General features: G+C 51.0%; 1 protein-coding gene across 1 annotated transcript in view; it reads right to left on the bottom strand.

The window, feature by feature from the left end:
- The window catches only part of CYFIP2 (cytoplasmic FMR1 interacting protein 2), a 132,139-nt gene that overhangs the window by 82,820 nt on the left and 28,475 nt on the right, over window positions 1–20,844 (bottom strand). Inside the window, exons 8-17 of the mRNA XM_045284704.1 lie at window positions 19,319–19,447; window positions 17,569–17,673; window positions 15,610–15,701; window positions 11,577–11,694; window positions 8,888–9,007; window positions 7,884–8,009; window positions 4,837–5,003; window positions 3,969–4,116; window positions 1,481–1,555; window positions 374–527 (exon numbers count right to left, since the gene is read on the bottom strand). Coding sequence (XP_045140639.1) covers window positions 374–527; window positions 1,481–1,555; window positions 3,969–4,116; window positions 4,837–5,003; window positions 7,884–8,009; window positions 8,888–9,007; window positions 11,577–11,694; window positions 15,610–15,701; window positions 17,569–17,673; window positions 19,319–19,447 — 1,234 coding nt within the window. The remainder of the gene's footprint in view (window positions 1–373; window positions 528–1,480; window positions 1,556–3,968; window positions 4,117–4,836; window positions 5,004–7,883; window positions 8,010–8,887; window positions 9,008–11,576; window positions 11,695–15,609; window positions 15,702–17,568; window positions 17,674–19,318; window positions 19,448–20,844) is intronic.

The following is a 20,844-nucleotide window of genomic DNA, read 5'->3' on the forward strand; positions in this document are numbered from 1 at the left end:
CTCTGCTGGGCAACAAAAAGCCAATCTACTAGTGCCTCCTGCAGGAGTGTGTGTGTGTGTGTGTGTGTGTGTGTGTGTGTGTGTGTGTTCCTGGTTTTGATCTCCATCTGCAATGGGCTTAAGCCCAACCAGTCCCAACTGATCTGCTAGCCAGATTTAGCTCAACCAGTGGGAAAGGAGTCTGGGGGAGTGGCAGGTAGGGCAGCTTCCTAGCTCTCCAAGTCCACTGGAAAGTGTGTTTTCCATGGTGGCAAAGGGTGTCAATGAGTTGGGTCAATGAGCACGTCTCTTTGTAACTCGTGCCCCAGCAGCCTCCGTCGCTCTGGGACTGGGGGCTCCTCTTGCCTGGCGCCCCCGGTGTGCTGGGGCTCACCACTGATGTTGAGCAGGTGTGTGAAGAAGAAGGACTGCTTATGGAAGTCCTCAATGGCGAGGACAATGGGTCCATCCAGGCTGCTCCGCAGGGTCTTCTTGGAGCCGCTCTTGTCTGCGATGAGTGATTCCAGCATGGTCCGCACCATGTACAGCTTGAAAAGGAAGGAAGGTGGAGGAAGCGTCAGGGCCAGTGCTCTGTCACAGGCAGACGGCTGCTTTGGACTGTGTACAGACTATACACACGTATTTTTCCCAAGCAGATGCCTGCTCTGAAGAATCATTGTCTTATAGAAGTTTAGGGTCAGAGAAGTGTACTTTGAACTGAGAAAACCTTCAAAAGGGAGACTGGTCAGCTTGGGAGGGAGGTCCCTTGGTGCCCCTGGTGGGTGAGTCTGGTGACACCAGGCAGGCTCAGGCCCTGGGAGAGGTTCCTGGCTGCATTGCTCGGTCAATAGTGGGCATCAGAGGGAAACCTCATTCCATGCCACTCTGCCTTTCTGGACGGCCATGGTGACCCATGGGTGGAGCACTGGGGCTTGAACCAATGGTCTGGGGGTTCAAGGCCAGGCACTGCCATCGACTCGCTGTGTGACCTTCAGCAGCACAGTCCCCAGTCTGGGCCTCGGTTTTCTAATCTGTGACCTTGAGGGAGTCAGGCCAGATGCGTTCTCAAACCAGCCCCTTTCAGCTCTAACATTCTGATCACCTGTGCAATGCCACATGAGCAAAACCAGCTCCCCACCACCACCTCCATTCAACCCGCCTAGTCCTGAATCCATTCCTGAAAGATGGCGCCCCCTGGTGGCTTCAGCTGCAATGCGCAGCCCATCAAACTCCTGGGTGGAAAGCGGGTTAATATTGGTACTTACACAGGAGGTCTAAAACGACACTTCACTCCTGCTTACAGGGTGCCTTAAATGCAAAGAGTGCATGTGTGGAAGGGCCGTTCTCTTTGCTAATCTAGACTTTTCTTTCCCGCCAGTGCCTCCACATCATTTGTCTGTGGATCTTAGGGCTGGAAGGGGCCTTGAGGAACCAGGCTAGTCCATTCCTGCTGCCTCCTGGAGAAGTGTACCCCAACCAACCCAGCCAGGCGGTGGTATACCAGGGATCGGCAGCCTCTTCGGCCCTGTGTGCCACCAGTGGGGTGAAACAAAGCCCGCGGGGACCACTGGCAGGCCTATGACATAGATAGGAGAGAAGGAAGAGGGATGGGAGGGCAGGAGAGACAGGGAAGAGGGAGAGAGAAGAGAGAGAAAGAGAGAGAAAAGCAAGAGGTATTGTATACAGTGGGGAGCCGCCGCGACTGATGGGGGCCACTTGCCAACCACCTTGGAGAGGCTCCAACCTCCCTCTGCCACCAGGCCCGGAAGGAGGGCCTCCGGGGCTTCTCTAGAGCTCTGCCTGCCACGCGCCTGGCCCTGGGCGGGGCGGGGGCACATAAATGGGCCAGGCACCCGCTGCAGCACAGGGCTGTAGCTGGCGATAGGCACGGCGGTGGTGGCTGGTTTCTGAGATGGTGCCCCTCCCCGTGGATGCCTGTCGGTGGCCATGTCTGGTCCTCCCTCAGGTCCAGCAGCTCTGCTCTGGGACGACCTCACGGCCCGGCTTCCGCGGCCCAGTCTGCCGTGGCGTGCAGCGACTCTGCGTGGCCCTACTCCAGCATCTGTTTGAGGGAGGGCCCGCTGCACGCAGCTCTGACTTCACTGGGACCGGCGGGCTCTAACCCTGCGCTACTAGATGCCTAGTGTGCTCCGGGGGCTGTCCCCAAGCCCCGCGGTGGGAGTCAGGAGACCTGGGTTCTTGTCCCACCTCCACTTGTCCCACCTTGTGACTTGGACAAGTCACTGCCCCTTTCTGGACCTCAGTTTCCCCATCTGTAAAATAGGGGATGGGGGACGGGGGCCTAATTTGGTTCTAAGTGCTCTTTTCCCATTTTGTCTGGAGGCTTTTAAATTCATCAGCGTTTATTAAATACATCAGTCACGTGGCATGACGTGGTGAGGCTTGGGCCAAGCATAAGTATTGATGACCGTGCTGCACTACCTATATAAAACATTCTGTCCTCCTTTTTCATTCTTTCTCTCGGTTCTCCTGATCGTTTGTCCCCATTTCTACCCTCCTCTTTCTCAGGCCGGCGTTTGCTATTTCTGCTCCTTGCTCACGCATGCCTCAGATCCATGGAAACACATGAAAGCCTGGCTCGGGCCCCCTGGGCCCCCTAGTTTGCAGGCACTTCCTTGGGACAGTCCACAGCCAGCAGGGGAGACCAGGGCTGTGAAAGCAAGGGAGGCGAGGCCGACGCTGCTGAGAATTCCCCTGGCTCCTTCCTGCCCACCCCGTGCCCAGACACAGACAGAATCACACACACACGTGCGGGGAGAGGGTTGGGGCTACAACGACTCATCTCAGAGGACTCAGGACCTCAGGAGTCCAAAGTCGAGCAAGACGTGCGAGGCATACGAAGCAGGAGAGTTCCCAGCATGGAGCTTCCAGAAGTGGCAATGGGCCCGCATGTTTTGCTCCGATACTCTGCAAAGCCCAACCAAGCCAAGCAGCCAGCCGTTCAGTCAGCAAGGAGAACCCATGTGCAGCAGAGTAGAACTGTGCTCCACGGGGGATCCAATGGCTCAGCTTCCAGAAGATCACCAGAGGCCTTCCTCCCGAGGGACCTCTGGGTAGACTTGAACCTTCAACCTGGCAGTTAGCCACGGAGTGTTTTCCCTGTTGACACCACCCAAAGACTCCTTCAAAAAGCCCACCAGAAATTCACCTCAAGCAAGAGTGTGAATATGATGCCAAAATCCGTTACCCCCCACGTCCCCATCCTCCCCACTTCTCTCTCTCTAATTTTACATCTGCTCTGGACAAGCTACTGGCCGCCTCTTGTTCAGAAGTTCTGACTGGACACTGCAAGGATTTGGAGAAAGACTTAGACTTTCTCTAAAGGGTCAGTGGCTGTCAAGACGTGTGCTCCTTTGGGGATAAGGGTAATAGTACCAGGGGTCCTTGGCCAGTAACCTTATCCAAAGATTTAACTTTACAGAGAAGATGATCAGACCTCAGAGAGGTAGAGGGGCTTGCCCAAGCTCACACAGCACATCAGAAGCAGAACTTGAGAATGGCTGAGCAGGGTGCCACTGCAGGGAAGGGGCTGGGTCCATTAAAGAGGCGTACATAGATGTGTATACAAGGGGGCTCCAAAACGTTAGTGAAAAGACAATGGGACTTCCCCATGGATTTATTGAAGCCCTCTCATATGGAGTTTGAAGCTCATCTGACACTTGCTTCACGGGCTGGGTGGTCACCACCCCCGTTTGCCAGATTAGACAACCAAGGCACAGAGGGACCGTGTAAGGTGCCCGAGGTCACACAGGTCTCTGGGACTAGAATCCAGGTCTCCTGAATCTTAGGCCGGTGGTCCTCCCTTCTATCTCATGGCAAGAGGGAAGAGTAAGGCTAGAGCAGCCGCTTGACCCTGCCCCTCCGCCCAAGGACCCCAGCCCCGCTGCCCATTGGCCAGCCAGGATGACCCACTGTGGCCCGACTGCTCTCGGGGTCTGCAAAGCTGGCCTGTGCCTGCAGCCACTTACCTGCGTGCTGGAGGGCCCCACTGCACGCCGCGGCACCTTGATGTCAAAGCCTCCCTTGGGGTCCTTCTCCCCTCGCAAGCACGGGTCATTGGGAGGCTCTCGGCCCCCCTCCCAGTCACAGATGGTCTTCCGGATGGCCTGCAGGACACTGGGGAAGGAAGAGCTGACGCTCAGGGCAGCTGACTACTGGGAGGACAGCTGCCAGCCTCTTTCCAGGGCTGCTGATCCCCCAGGGGCCTTGGCATGACTGAGATGCGAGTGACACCAGTTCATCCCGGTGCCCACCCTGAGATGCTGGATTAGTATTGGAAGGGGTGGGTCAAGACTCTGCACTTTAACCTCCATCCCAGCTTGTCCTGATGCCCGCTAGATGTTTGAACACTCGGCTCTGAGCCCACACCTCGGGAGAGAACTTACCTCTTTTTCTCTCTGGCTCAAGGAAAATCTCTTTGGCACATGAGTTCAATTAAATCATGTGTATTTAAATATTTCCTAATAGCTTCTATTTGTTACACACCTACTCTTTGCTGCTGTGTGCTTAACTCACCTCCTCGTCCCAACTGCCTGGGCAACAGGTACCCTGGTCATCTCCGTCTCACAAATGAGGAAAAGGGAGGCGTGGAGCAGGATAGCAACGAGATGCAGCTCATTTCACTAAGCAGGGGTGGGAATGGGTTTCAAACCTGGAGACCGGAGCTTAATTCACCCCAGTTTCAATTTCAAATTCTCCCAAGAGAGACTCCTGACTCAGAAAATGATCTAGAAAAAGTCTGCCTGAACTCAGAGCCTGCCGCAGAGGCAGATGAGCCAGGCACTGCCTCCCTGGTCAGTAGTGAGTCCCGCTGACCGCGGTCACCCGCAGACCCACCTGATGAGCACATTCTTCTTCTTGCGCACCGCCTGCCTCAGGGGCTCGCGCAGAGTCACCTGGGCAAAGTCCTGCAGGGCCGCATAGATGGTGTTCCTGATGGCCTGGTTGAAGACGCTCTCCATCCTGCCCATGAGGACCTGCAGGCCTTTGATCATGGCGATCACCTGGTCAGGTACAGATGAAGGTCAGGCTCGTCAGGCTGCAGTGCAACAGTGTGTCACATACCCTCTACCACGTCACGGGAAGGCATTAGACAGAAACAGGGCTGAGGCTTCAAGGGCTGGCCAGGACCGCCACAGGACTAGGCTAATGCTACTCCAAGTGCTGGCTCATCGGGAATGCCCATTGGGGCACGCAGCAACACCAGGCTTCCTCCATCAGGAATGTCTCACTGTAAGACAAACACATCAGCTAAACGGAGCAGTGTGCTTGGTGACACAGTTGGCCAGATCGATCGCTTATTCCTTGAGGACAATTTGAGTAGCAATGTGACTCCTGGAGGCCTCTCCACATGCCACAGACCCATCGGAAATACCAATCCCACTGCCGTCCAGTCGACTCCGACTCCTAGCAGCCCCACAGGACAGAGCAGAAATGCCCTTGTGGGTTTCCAAGAATGATGACCAGACAGCCTCATCTTTCACGCATGGAGACGGTGGTGGGTTTGAACTGCCAACCTCTCTGTTAGCAGCTGAGGGCTTTACCTACTATACCACCAGGGATCCTTCCATGCACCCATATACGAAATCAAACAGAGACTTTTTCCATGGTACATTTCCTATTTATTATCCTTTATTTATTTATTTATTTATTTATTTATTTATTTATTTATTTATTTATTTCATTACAAGGTAATGGGATTTTTCTTTCTTTCTTTTTTTTAACATTTCCTACCAATTTATTTTACCCTGGGTTAAAAGTAAATCAAAGCAAAACAAAAACTTTTTAAGATATAATAAGTAGAGAATTTTAAGTTTTTCCATGGTTTGAAACTATTGATTAAAAATTTTTTTTTATTTTAAACATTTTATTAGGGGCTCCTTCCACTTTTTTTGCAATCCATACACACATCAATTGTGTAAAGCGCATTTGTACATCATTCTCAAAACATTTTCTCTCCACTTAAACCCCCGACATTGGGTCCTCATTTTTCCCCTCCCTCCCCGCTCCCCTCTCCCTTATGTGCCCTGCTGCTTGGATCTATACAACAGGAACATCCTCCCCTGCAGAAGCCATGGGAGACAAGGTTCCACCTTTCTGTTGGGCTCCCTCACATCTGGTTTGGATGGGAGGCTGGTCTCCGTGGTGAGTGTACCAAGCCTGGCCTGCCTGCCTGTGTGTCTGCTCTCTGGGTGCCTGTCCTCTCCTCATCGCGAGGAAGGGAGGCCTGTGTTGACGCAGGCGTGAAGCCCGTTACTCAGTGAAGGGGTTGGGGGAAGAAGAGGAAAGCTGTTGGACTGGGGGTAGAAGTCACCGTCTCTAGCCCAGATTTAATGACGATAAACCCGATTCTTTAACACCATATGCCTCAAGCCTTAATTTTGCAATCGGTTCAGATTTTGGTGGAGAAAGCGTGTATCAGACCAGCCCCCTCGCAGTCATCACACCTGTCACACCCATTATGACTTGCTCGTCTCCCTCCCCCACCCCCCACCCACACACACATCAGACAGTGAGAGCAGCCTGGGTAAGCCCTGCGGATGCAGCGCACACCTTCTCCCTGGTGCCTGGGCCATGGTGGGCAACTAGGTATTTGTCTGGGACAAGGGGTGGGGAAGCAACTTCCTTTTTGCAAGGGGCACACGACTTCTTTAGGGGGAGATGGAAATGTTTATACACTGATTGTATTGGTGGGTTCGTGATGTTGCTAGCTGTCAGAATTCATTGACTTGAACATTTTTCATGGATGCAGTTTAGTTTATGTGAGTTCTATCTCAATAAAATTGATTAAATAATTATAATTACCACATTTCTGACATAAGATCAGTGCACTGCAAAAAAAGAAAATTCAGAGGTTTTGGACATGAAAAATATTATCATCAAAATTCTAATCGAGTTGGCAGACAAATTTGAGGAAATATGACGTAAGGCTGACAAAAAGGAGTAACGTGCAACAGTAGAGAAAAGGTAATAAAGTCAGAGGTTAAAATTTGGAGGCCCAGTATCTGATAGTGTGATTGCTGTCCTGCTGGGTCTAAAATCAGCTGTTTTAGAGGCAGAAAAGGGGATCTTAAGATGAGCAAGAGAGATGAGTCGGGAGTGACACATGTCCTTTAGACACTGAGATCCCTGCACACTGAGCCTCCTTGATCCAGGAGACAGCTTGGACACCAGGGGAGTGGCAGGGCCACAGCAGCGGCAGAACCAGGAGTTGGAGCACGAGACAGAGTGGAGCGCTTCCCAACCCACAGAGTACATAATGCTGAGTGAGAGTGCCCTGGGGCAGGAGGCTGGGTCGTAGAAATGGGTGCTTTGGGGCTCTTAATAAAGGAAGCTGGATTTGCTGACTCATCAAGCTGGGGCTAGAGCAGGTTGAGGCTTATAGCAGAGTGGCATGCCCTTGGGACATTTATTAATAGCCTTAAAGAGTTTTGTAATACTGTCCAAACAGGGCAGAGGCCACGCCATGAGGCTGCGGGCCAGCAAGAGGCCTGCTTGCCGAGAAAAAACTAACCTCCCTGAACACCTGTATGCTGAGAATCTCCCACCTGTTAACTCCCACGATTGATCCCACAATCAGCAGCACTGTTGGGGTTCTGAATGGCCAATACCATGACGTGTTGAAGCCAGATTAAAAGCAGGCAGCGCTCTGGGAGGGACAAGCGGTGTCAGAATAGTGCAACAAGAGATAAAGGATAGGCCTTTCTGACCTTTGCCTTTTTGTAATTGACCTTGGGAGCCAGAGGAGGTCGGATGTGGCCCCCATACTATCTCCTCAAATCTTTATTGCCCAAAGTGGTCGTTTTGCTCAGGGTCACTCCTGGGACCACCATGAGAGGCCCTGACCAGCTGCTTCCAGAGGTGGGGAGGCAGGCAGCACCTACCTCTACGAAGGCGAACTTTTCCTCGCTGGTGTAATTGTAGCGTGTGGCTCTCTCGTACTCTTCTGCTGTGCCAGGGCAGTCCTTGTTGCAGAACTTGTCAGTGGGGTGAACCAGCTTCCAGGAGTACTAGGGGGAGTGGAAACAACCCACCTGTCCATCCACCGATGAAGAGATAACCCAAATGTGGTACATGCATACAAAGGAACCTGAAGCACTGACCAATGTGTGTTACAATTAGAATGCACCTCAAAAACATTAGTCTAACTAAAATAAGCCAGTTACAAAAGACCACAGACTATGTTATCCCAAGTCTATGAAAGATTCAGGAGAGGAAAATCGATGGAGACAGATAGTGGATCAGTGGTTGCTTAGGTCTTAGGGAAGGAGCCCTGGGGATACCATCAGTACAGTGCTCAACTGCTAACCCAAATGCCAATGGTTTAATCCACCAGTGGCTCCATGGATGAAAAGACCTAGCAATCTGGGACCATAAAGCTTACAGCCTAGGAAACCCTACAGGAGAGTTCTACTTGGCCAAAAGCAGACCAAAGAGAAACCCCTGCCTTCGAGTCGATTCTGACTCACAGCGACCATACGACAGAGCAGAATCACTCTGTAGGGCACCCAAGGCTGTAAGTCTTCATGGAATGATTGTCTCATCTTTCTCTCACTGTGTGACGGGTGGGTTCAGACTGCTTACCTGGCCGTGAGCAGCCCAGAGCCTAACAACTACGCTGTTGACTCGATGGCACACCACAAGGCCCGGGGGAGAGGACGTAGGAGATGGTAGTGAATGGGCAATAAAGATTCTTGGTAACAGAAATGTTCTAAAATTGACTGTGGTGATAGTTGTATAACTCTGTGAAGATACTGAATTGCACACTTCAAATGGGTGAAGGGTATGGCTCAGTTGTATGGTTAAAAATAAATAAACACGCAGTGGGGAGCGATGGCGTGAGAACCAGGCACAGCGGGCTCAGTGTGGAGGGGACGAAGATACCCACCACCTCCATGACATGGGCGCTCCACTTGGACAACAGCTGCAGGCCCCGCAGGGCCAGGTCGAAGAGCTCGCGGTACTCCTCGTCAGACTTCTGGCTGTCCAGCCCCGAGCCCGTCACGACCTGGGGAACATGGCAGTTACTCTCCCCGTCCAAGTGCTTGGCACTGTTCGTGTGTTATTTCCTTATCCCTCTCCAGAGCGTTTTAGGGAAGGAGCTGTGGTGGTACTCCCTTCATGGGTAAGTGGACGGCCAGGGCTTGACCTGGCTGAGGGTCCCACCACAGGGGCCGTGCCACCGCTGTCTGTTCTGCACCACTCTGTGGTATTGCAGAGCAGTGGCTCTTAAACCTTCTGACTATCACTTGTAGCAAGAATGAAAAACTCCACAGTGACTCAGGAGCACATATGAACATGGGGGATATCAAATATATATACGGCACAACAGTTTCATGGAGCATTCTCATTATTAATACATCCGATCCCCTCTGATTGACTGTTCTATTGCACTCAAAATTGCCAATCACAACCCACTTAATTGATTTTACAACTCATGAGTGATATATCACTCCTGGATTGAAAAGCACTGGGGTAGACAATTAAATATCCATCTGTTGTTCTACTTGACCATGTAATATTGCATGTATGTATACTTGTGTGGATGCACAGGATAAAGCATGAGGGGGCTTCAAAGTTCATGGGGAAACATATATGTTCTTTGCATTCCATTTTTCCACAGGTCCCTGGAGAACGCTATAATGCTTCATGGTGAAGGGAGGGTCCCTCAGAAAGAAGATCTCAAAGAAATAGGTTCACATAGTGGCTCCAAGGTAACGACTGTAGAGATGGCTCAGGCCAGGCAGTGTGTCCTTCTGCTGAACGTGGGGTTTCAGCGAGTCTGAACTGACTGGATGGCTCTCAAAAAGAACAATCACGTGCGTGTATGTGTGTTTACACACTTAAACAATATATGATACTTTAAAGGCAGATTCCCTTTGAGCCCGCATCAAGAAAAGCAATAGTGCAGGTGGCCCAAGCATCGAGGCAAACGATTCCCCCAGCGGCTGTGCAGTTGACTGGCACATGTGAAGATCACCAGCAGTCTGGGCTTGATCTGTCAGTGTTTACCAAAGGTGGGCAAGTGACCCAATGCCCATACCGCTCACCTGTGCCAGACGGCGCCCATTTCAAATATGCTGCCCTGTGCTTACATGAGGAGTCTCTGGGTGGTGCAAATGGTTAAACATCTGAACACCAGCTGATGGAATGGCTCCATTGTCCAGGGGCGCCTCAAGAGGCTGGCCTGGGGATCTGCTTCCCAAAGCCCACAGTTAGCAAACCTTAAAGAGCAGTTCTCCATACACACAGGGTTGTCATGAGTCAGCATCTCAACTCCATGGCCACTAACAAGAAGGAGCAATGCCTTCTCTATTCGAGTTTGAAGGGCATGACCACTAGGGTCACATGCCACACAAGGGAGCCCGTGAGCCAACCTGGGGGCAACAACACAATAACAGCAACAACCAAACCCCACACCCCTTGCTGACTCACAGAGGGTCTGAGTGGAATTTCCCCATAGGGTTCCCAAGGCTATCAAACTTTGCAGAAGCAGACTACTGCTATAGCTTTCTCTCTCAGAGCAGCTAGCTGGTGGGTTTGAACGGCTGACTTTGGGGTTGGCAGTCAAGCACTTAACCACTGGGGCACCAGCGCTCTTGGAACAGGGAGTAGCACAGCGTGATCACTGAACCAATTCTGAAGGACAGCGACCCTGTATGTGTCAGAGCAGAACTGCGCTCTGTAGGGTTTCAGTGGCTGGTTTTTCAGAAGTTGGTCACTAGGCCTTATTTTCAAGGACTTCGGGGTGAACAAACTTTCAGTCCTTCAATTAGTAGCCACCCAGAGACTCCAATCTAGAACTAACCCTAGGCCACCAAGAATTCATGTCAGATGACTTAAATGTATTCTAACAAAATACACACGCACACACACACACACACACACACACACACACACACACACACCAGCTAGTACAGGAAGTTCAGAGGACATATACACCCAAAGTTTAATCATCGTTAGTTCTGAATGGTATTATTTTATGTGATCAATTTCCCTCTTTTCTGCATATCTGTATTATTATTTGGAGATCTGCACATTAATCGTTTCTATGTTAAGGGGGGGGAAAAGGAAAAACTCAACAACAAGATAATTATTGGGTAAAAAAAATAGTGCCTATCAAGATGTTAGGAGATTTCTGTGGTTTTCTTTTGCCTTGTGTGTTTTTAAAATTTTTACAGTGAAATTAGTGTGGGCTTTTGAAATATTTAGATAGTGTCATGTGCATGGGCACTCAGAAGTCTGCGCTGGCTTCCGGAGTAAAAATGATTTGGATACTGAACACCGAGAACTCACAATGAACATCTGCCGGCAGAGCACACGCTCCATGTATCACCAATCATATCACTTCATCTTCTTAGTGGGCCTTCGTAGGTAATATTATGACTCTCAATTTCTGACATGAGGAAGCCGAGGCACAGTGATGTGGAACAGTTTGCCCATGGTCGATCAAAATCTGTATCTTCCCACCTGCCTCCCCATGCACCACCCTCACTGCTGCGCTCCAGCATGTCAGGTGTCCATTCTCTGTCCTGGGCCCACATGCACCGCCATCCCGGCAGCCAGAGGGTGCTTACCTCACTGTTGCTGTAGCGCGCGAGTTCAGAGATGAAGCGGATGTGGTCATCCCGGATCTGCACCATCTGCTCGCAGATATTGTACTGTGGGCTGATGCTGCTCTGGGTGCACGTCCACCTGGGTAGAGAATCATGGGTCGGAGCAGGTCCTGCTGGAAGTGCCAGGGTGGGGCTGGCTCCTTCCACACAGTAGCTGCTCCTGGTTCTTCCAACACACGGCCAACACAGCTGGCTCTCCCTGTGGGTGAGTCCAGGAGGTATTCCAGGTAACTCGGCGAGGGACCCTGCTAAATAATGTGCTGCTGAATTGCAGCGCCCCTGCCCCCACCCCACCCCTTCCTCCTTTGGGGCTGGTCTCCTCTGAGACCCAATCACAGGCTTTTCCAGGCACTCAGTCCAAGTACTTACCAGAGTTCTGAGTGAGTAATCAGGGAAGGACTCTCTAGTGCCATAAAGGACTGGAATCAGAGCAAAGAAACAGCGGCCAGGCAGCCTCCCTAACCACATCTCCCCAGCCTCCGATCAAAACGTAGCTTCCAAGAGGGCCGTGGGCTGGGACTGGAGAGACCTAACCGAGTGCAGCTCTTCTTCATGAGGTGCCGGGCCACCCCGCAGCAACCGTGAGAGAGAGCCAAACCCTTCAGAGAGACATCTTGGTTCTCTCTCCTCTCCCATCCTCCCCTTCTCTAGCCTCAACTCTCTTGGAGGACACCCTTGGGGAACCCATCCAGAATTGGGGTACAAATCTTCACCCTTCTTTCTCAAGAGGAGAGAGACATTTCCTTCATCCTCTTCCTCCAACCAGTGCGGGGTGACCCAAGAAACAGACTAAGCATGCTGGGAAATCCAGGACAACCCACCCAACCCCCTCCAAAAAAAGTAGAAAGTTATTTAGGAAAGAGTTCACTCTATCAAAAGGAGAAGTGGTCCGAATAAAAATACTCATAACGGTATGCAGAATGGCTATCGGCTTCCTCGTGCTTATTGAGCAGTGTGGCATTACTCCGATTTTGAAGATTTTGAGGGACTCGGGTGAGGGTTAGACACATGTGGCAGGCAAGTCTGACTCTCCGCTATCTATTACACAATCTCGGGTGGCTGAGATTTCATCCAGAGAAGAACGAGGAACCATTCCTGACGCCATGTTTTCTTGTCGTTTTACCTTATAAAACCTCCTCACCAACCTGTAGTCCATGAGACACACACACAAACTAGCCTGGCATTCCTTGGTCAGACTCATCTGCCAGCACTCCAGGCTGGTGGAGTTCAAGTACACTCGATGTGGTATTTACATAATCTGGTGTCAATTTGGGATTTGAGAAGATTAAGAGTGAAGGGGTGGAGCCTAGTCTGTCAATCAGATTTGAGCCAATGAGGCCTGTGTGGGTGTGGCCTTCTCCTGAGAATTCTGGGAACTCCTTGGAGCAGAAGATACTTTGCTCTCTCTGCTCACTCCCTTGGAGACTCGTTACTGACAAGACTCAAGGCTCACTCCCTGAGAGACGTTCTACTGACAAGACACATGGCACTACGCCCCATGGACCTGCCCTGATGCAACCAGACCTCTGGAGTTGGAGAAACCATGTAGAGACCCCTGCCAGCGCTGAGATGCTTACACCACCACTGGATCCACAAGACTTCCAACCCACTGGCCTGTGATATTCCTGCATTCAGCATCATTGCACATAATTCATAAGTCTGAAGAGGACTTTATAGATTGGTATAGATAGGACATATGAGCTAATATAGGACTTATAGAATTGGTCTGGACTGGACTGGGATGTTTCTCAATATTCAATTGCTCTTGTATATAAACCTCTTTCTTATGTACATATGAGTGTCTATGAATTTGTTTTTCTAGTCTACCCAGACCAGCACACACCGTGTCAGCGTTGTCCTGATATCCATCTGTTCGTTTGTTTCTACTGATTGAGCTTCCTTCTCCTCCTTATCGTCTCATCTCTGCTCTCCAGTAAATGCTGACAATTTGGTCTCATGTGGTACACTGCTCATGGGAGCACATCACGTGCAGATGATATTGTTTATTTTATAGACTAATCTGTTATGTGTATGCAAGGGACCTGCAGAAATTGCATCAATTCCACGTCCAAAGGGTATTTTAGGGCATTCCAAGGGCATTGTTGGGTGAGTCTCACAAGTTCCTCTAGACAATTCGTCCAGTAGGTTTGGCCTTTTTATTTTTATTTTTAAAGGCCTTTGAGTTTGGTTCTACATATTTCTTTCATTCTATCTGGGGCCTCTCTGGTCAGAACCGTGGATAATGGTAGCCGGGTACCCTCTAGTTCTTCTGGTCTCCAGTTAAAAGAGGCGGTGGTTTCTTTGGGCTAGTCATCCTACAGATGAATTTCTTCTTTGAGTCTTGGTTTCCTTCATTTTGCTCCAGATAAATAAACACCGACAGTTGTATCTTCCATGGCCACTCAAGTTTTTAAGACCCCAGGTGCTACTCCCCCATCTAGGATATAGAACATACTTTTTGAACCGTGCTATGCCCACTGACTAAGTTGTCATCGAAGACTATCGTCCCAAGCCCTTTGACCCAATAAACCAATCCTATGAGTTGTCTGGCTATATTTAGGAAGCCTCTTTAACTCTCTATGCACATACTTTTACGATGCTAGTTAACCTAGAGGAGGCCTTGTGGTGTAGTGGGTTACCTGATAGGCTACTAACTGCAAGGTCAGCAGTTCAAAACCACCAGCTGCCCAATGGGAGAAAGATGAGACTTTCTACTCTGTAAAGAGTTACAATCCACAGAGGCAGGTCTAGTATTTTATGGGGACACCATGAGTCAGAATCTATTTGATGGCAGTGTGTTTGAGTTAATATAGGGTTTAAAGCCTAAAGGATGGGTGGGTGGGAGTCAGATGCTGGGTTTAGGGCTCCGCTTGAAAAATTGGGGCTTAGGGCTGGGGCCCAAGAGCAAGGGATTGGGACTGAATGATAGGAGCAAAGGTTAGGACTAGACTAAAGGACAGGTAGTCTTTTTCAATACAAAGAGGCCATTTTTCTTGAACCAAGCCCTCTGCTTTGGGAGAGATGCTCAGGGACAAAAGCTCTTTCACAGATCCAGAGAGAGGTAGCCAGAGCCCCTCTCACTTTCATGAGGGACTGCAGCCTTGGCACCAAACCAGACCCAACACCTTTGTGTCGAGTCCGACTCACAGAGACCCTACAGGGCAGAGTCCTACAGGGATTCCAAGACAGTAACCCTTTCACCACAGAGCCCTGGTGGTGACACATTGGGCTGTCATCCACAAGGTCAGCAGTTCCAAGCCACCAGTCAGTGCCCTGGAATAAAGATGGGCTTTCCACTCCCCAGAAGAGTTGTAGCCTCGGAAACCCACAGGGGCGGTTCCACCCTATCCGACCGGGTCTCTGGCTCAGAGCTGACTCGATGGCAGTGAGTTTGGTTTGTTTCTTTTTTTGAAAATCTTTACGGAAGCAGATTGCCATCTCTTTCTCCCAGGGAGCAGCTGGCGGATTCTAACCAACGACTGTGCAGTTGGCAGCCCAGCACTTAACCACTGGGCCCCCAGCACTCCTCCAACCTTGGCATAGACTACATTCAATCATGGTTTGTGACGTGAACCAAGCTGAGGCTGTCCACCATGTCACCGCCCACACCTTCAACTGCATACTGGCAGCACAGACAGGATACCTGAGGAGAGAACCGGTAAATGAAGAAAACCCCCGGTGGGGACCCAAGTCATCTCATCCCACCTGGCCACTGAGAGCCCACCTCTGCTCCCCACCAGGGGACGATGTGGGTCACCGCTGGTCGGAGAAGGGGCCTTGGCTGTGCTCTGGGCCCTTTTGAGCCCCAGCAGCAAAGGTGGGTGCAAAAGGGCTCAGAGCACACTCCGAGGCTCCCTCTAGCCAGGTGCCAGTGTGATGCAGGATCCACCTGCCCAGGCTCTGGGGAGGGAGGAGGGGCTGAAGTGGCCCCTCGGCCCCCTGCCCAGGCTGGGTGTGCTCGCGGGAGCCGAGAGACATTACGGCAGGCACTCACTTGGACTTGTTCTCTTCATAGTGAGCACTGGTCTTAATGTATCTGGCCAGCTCTATCTGCATGTCTCCAAATAACGGCACCACCTGCAGCTGCTGCAAAGGAAGCAAACACAGCGTGTGAGTCACCAGGGGAGGAGCAGGGCCACAGCCTTTGCCAGCCCAGCGGGGAAGGCCAGCTACTGCATATGGGCTGATGCCTAGTTTCTCTCTCCATGTGACCCTGAACCGGAAGGAGCCTCAGCAAGCACCCAGGTGCTCCTGTGCCTCCAACGGACTCCTCCAGAGAGGCAGAGTGGCTTGTCCAAGGTTGCTCAGCAGAAAGGATGAAAGGAGAGGACACTATGGGCTGCCTCTTGGTGCCCTTGCTTTCTGCTACTTTCCCCAGAGTAGCAGATCTGCACTGCTGGGAACTCTGGGCATCTGGGCGCTGCATAGGAAATCATGATACCTAACGCTAGAGGGCAGGCTACTCCCATCCGAATTCTAGGACAAATGGAGGTTCCTGGTTATTTTCTGCTTCCGATGCGCTCGAGTCTAGTGACTAGATGCTTTCTATAAAACCACGATCTCAATCCACGGAGTTAGGTAGTATCATCACTCCCATTACACAGACGAAGAAATGGATTCAATAACTTTTTCACAAAACCATGCCACCTGGATGCCAAAGAGCAAAGGTGACAACCGGCTCCGGCTCACCCACAGAACCTCACTTAGGCCTCCGGGGGACCCTGGAAAGGCACTGAGTTTCAAGGGGTCTGGTGACTTTTCAGAAGTTTCTGGGTGGCACAAAGGATGAACAAGCTTGGCAAATCGCTGAAAGGCGGGGGATTCAAATCTACGCAGAGAAGCCTCAGAAGAACAGCCTGGCGATCCGCTTTAGAAAGATCCCACCCTGAACGGCCTACGAAGTGAAGCACTCCTCGCCAACACACAGGGTCTCCTCGATCAGAATCAACTCAATGGCAGCAGGGGGGTGGAGGGGGTGGGGGATGGTTTGTCATTGACTTTCCTGAAGCCACCTAGCAATTAAGTGGCAGAGTCAGAACCAGACCTAGGCTTCTTTGGGGTGAGGTTGGATTCTTCTGTCTCGCCCTCTTCCTCCCCCCAGTCTCCTTAATGCTGACGTAAGGCAACGGTGAATCGTCCAAGGGCCTTGCAATAGAGGCCCTTTTATCTATCAGAGCATCTCTATAAACAGTAAACATTTCAGCCTTGAAAAGCAGCAGGCCAGCGCGATGGGTTCCTTCAGGAATTGAAATTTTGAAAGTTGGGGAGATGGAGGAGCAGGCCAGGGCCCATCTTTTCAGCATGAAGCCAGGCATTTCCGAGTCTGACCCCTCAACAGTAGACTACATGGTTAAAACAGAATTCGGTTCTAAGTATGAAATGCCGTTACCAAAATTTTAAAAAATCCTTAAAAGTTTTAATTTAATGGCAATTTTTAATTTTTAAAATCTTGTGACCAGGCGTTCAGATCCAAGAGGCTCTGGAATGGGCATGCTCGCGACTGAGCAGGTGGATGGAGGCTGATAAGGCCTTTCCCCTAGTGGTGCAGAGCAAGCTGAGGTGGTGTTTGGTTTGGCCTGCTGGGAAGCTGTCATTCTGGGAATCAGAATCAATTAAAAGCCGCCCCTTCAATTCTCCTACTTCTGTGAGCTCTGACTTGTACTGAAAACTAAAGCAGGAGCTGTCCGTTGCTCCTTTCTTCCCCCAGACGACAAGACGCAAAGCAGCACACGAAGGAGCGGTTGCGTGACTTCCCAACTCAATCCTGCACGGCGCCTGGGAACCTGCGTGATGTTCCCTGGGCCATCTCATCTGTCTGGAGGCAGACTGGGCCTGCCACTTTGCGCTCCTCCTCCCTGCAGAATCCTTAACGTGACAGGTAGACCACCAAGCTCCACTGTCCGGTCCCATTCCTTTCACCAGAGACCTGAGAGCCCCCAGTCCCACCGCTGACCTTGAAGAACTTGTCAATTTTGCTAAGGTTGATTCTCTTCTTGGCATCCAGTTTGTAAATATTGCTGACATTTCCATCCATCAAATAAAGGCCAAAGCCCATGACCTAGAACGAGAAGGGACAGTCCATAGGAAATAGTCACATTTATCAGAGAAGCCTCAACCCCCGCCCCCCCAAAAAAACCAGGTTTGTATATATGGGTATACACACACACACACACACACACACCCTATAAGGTCATATGATGCTATAGAAAAAATACAAACAAACAAAACATAGATCAGGTTCCAACCAGAAATTTGGCAGCCACTTCTTGAGCTTTTACCATGCATGGCTCAGATACTGTGTTTCAGGCTTGAAAAGACGTTCTCTTATTTAATTCTCACAATAACCTTCTAAGTCACAGTTCTGCACAATAACCTCATTCTAGAGATGAGGGATCTAGACCAGGGACACAGGGGAGTGATGCAGCTTGCCAGAGCCACACAGCTAGTTAGTAAGTGGCAGAGCTGGGATCTGAGTCAGCATCTGTCTGAAAACAAAATGTGGGTGTTTCTGGAGAAAACTGTCCCGTTCATTGTCACACCGCTGGCCTGTAACACCCCGCGGGCACTTGATAGCTATTTGCTAAGTGTTGGACGAAGATAAAAATAATCATCACATCGTGCCCCAAGTCAAGGTTCCTGAAGAGCCTTGAGTGACGTGAAAAACAAACAAAACCCGGAAAATTCTTCATCCTCCAGTTCACGTAAACATTCTCTCGAACGCTGGCTTGTTTGGATCCTCTTGCCAAATGCACAGCTGAGGGGGCCTGTCAACTGGAACAAATGCTGCTTCCCTCTGTCCAGGAAAGAATGGTTCCTGCTGTGCCTCCATTTCCCATCTGATACACGGGTGAGGGAACGGGAGGTCATCCTTGGGGGCATTTCCCAAGGGCTGCACGCAGAGGGTCCACAGAGGAGCGTCCGACTTTTCCATTAGGTGGGGAAGGCACCCACTGCTGGAAGCTGAGGTGACTCATGCAGGCCAGGCCCAGAGGCTTGAGACAGGCAGCTTGGGAGGCGGGGTGTGGTGCAGAGAGAAAGAATCGGAGACACGGTGTGGAAGGATTGAAAGGCAATTGAGAGAAAGGGAAGGTCCAAGAATTTGAAGGCAACATCAAGTTTAGTAACCTGGACTTGAGAGTAGGAATCTGTGGAAACCCCAAGCCTGAGGAGAGCTACAGGAACAGCCCAGGCAGAGACGTGGGCAAGGCCTTGAACGGCTTTTCTGGACTTCCAGTTGTCCAGAGGAAGCCAGAGAGAACACATTGCAAGCCACACTGCCCAGACAAGTTAATCGAGGTGCCCTGGACACGAAAATAGGGGAACCCCTCCAGGGCTAGAGGCCAGGGACCAGAAGGGACACCTACCAGAGAACCTTGAAAAATGAAGAAGGGATCAAAGATTTATGGAGAAGGGTGCTCATGTCCATGTTGGGTTTGAGACAAATTAGAAAGAGCTAGCATATTGGGGGCACTTGAGATACTCCCTGGGAAGGGCAGATCACAACACATCCAGTGCAGTAAGAGCTGTATGAAGGGCTTCAAAAAGTTCGTGGAAAACTGGAAAGAAAAGATCATGGAAATTTTCCTTCACATTACTATTTAAGTATGGCAACCATACACACCATCTGCAAACCCCTCTTGAGCCTGAGAAGGAGAGGAGGGTGCAGGCTGAGGTCAGGTGGTGTGTGAAGCAGGGAGGCTTACCTTGAGGAGCATGTGTTTCTCACTGGGAGTCAGATACATCTTGTTCTCATAGTAATCCACGCAGATGTTCACAATGTCGGCCAGCAGCTCCTCGTAGCCCGGGATCACTTCCAGTTGCTGATGGAGACACTAAACAGCAGTGCCCCCCACGCCCCTCAAGTTAGGCAGACACTCGTGAGTTCCTGCACCTTCACCCCTACCCCAGCCGTGCACCCACACTGCCTAACAGTCATGGCACACTCAAGGGAGGGGACCCTGCACGCTAACCCATCTCCTCAATGTCCCACAAGTGGCTGTTCTGACATACCTTCGGTGTCCAGAGGTCTACCTCCCTGAATCCCTGGGTTTGAATCCCGGGCTGTTCTGATAGTGAAATTATTCTCATTGCTACTTCATAACTATAATTTTGCTACTGTTATAAATCGGGCAACCCATGTGAAAAGGTGCTTTGACCCCCAAATGGGGTTGCGACCCACAGGTTGAGAACCGCTGCTCTAGGAGCCCTGTTTCCAATGGCTCCTTGTTAAGAAATAGTGCTGGCTAGCAACTGAGTGTGGTAACTATTTACTCCGCCGCTCAGGGACGCCTTGCAGCAACAGACCCCCGGCAGGAATTTTGGCTTCATTTTGAGAGTCTGGATCCTCTCCCGGTCTCCTCAGACTGACAGTAGGGAAGAGTCAGGCAGGGAAGGGCTGAGCCAGCGGGTGTCTCCCTCCTGTCAGGCAGCCCAGAAAAATTCCCTGGAGACATTTTGTCCAAGGGGAAAAGGGGGGGTGTCATGTGGGGTGTCCAGAGAAGGAGGTTCCAGCTGCCGGTGCTCCCAGCTGGCCACATGGGGCTGAATCTCTGTGGAGAAAAGCCAGGAGTCTCTGAGGCTGAGCAGCCTCCATGATGGACCCAGAGCTAGGCAGGCCCTGAGCATGGGGCCTCTGCGAGTGACATGCACCTGAAAACCCTTGAGGCGGGGAGGGCTCTTCTCAGGTGTGGCCTTGGTCGTGCTTGGTGGGGCCCATGGAGCCTGGGCTGAGGATGAGGGAGGGGAGTTCTGCTCTGTGGTCCATGGGCTGTGGAGCACAGGAGCTGTGGGCAGGGGCTTGGCGGAGGCAGTGGCAATAACAGCAGCTACATCTTTTAAAGAGCTTATTATTCACCAGGCCTTGTGAGATGGCGCCCCCTCCTTTTCCCCCTTTATCCTAGAGAATCTACCATCTGGCTAGGTTCATCCTGCCTTCCGCTTCCACCCCCAGTCACCATCACAGGATGTTTCCTTTTGTGTGGAAACCCTTTCCTGGATCTTTGGAAGAGTGGTCTCACACGGTATTTGTTCGTTGGTGATTGGCTGATGGCACGCAGCTGAGTGTCCTCCAAGTTGATCCACATTATGAAGTGTTTTGCCGATTCGACCTTCTTTAATATCGCCCAGTGTCCCACTGTGTGTGCACCACGGATGGCCGTGAAGGTTGTCTTCAACTTGTCGTGGCTGCGACTAGCACTTGGGTGTGGGTGGATTTGTGCATGCCACGGCT

Source organism: Echinops telfairi, unplaced genomic scaffold, assembly GCF_000313985.2.
Source record: "Echinops telfairi isolate 266 unplaced genomic scaffold, ASM31398v2 ScPeMD7_7469;HRSCAF=8507_0, whole genome shotgun sequence".
Classification (NCBI taxonomy): domain Eukaryota; kingdom Metazoa; phylum Chordata; class Mammalia; order Afrosoricida; family Tenrecidae; genus Echinops; species Echinops telfairi.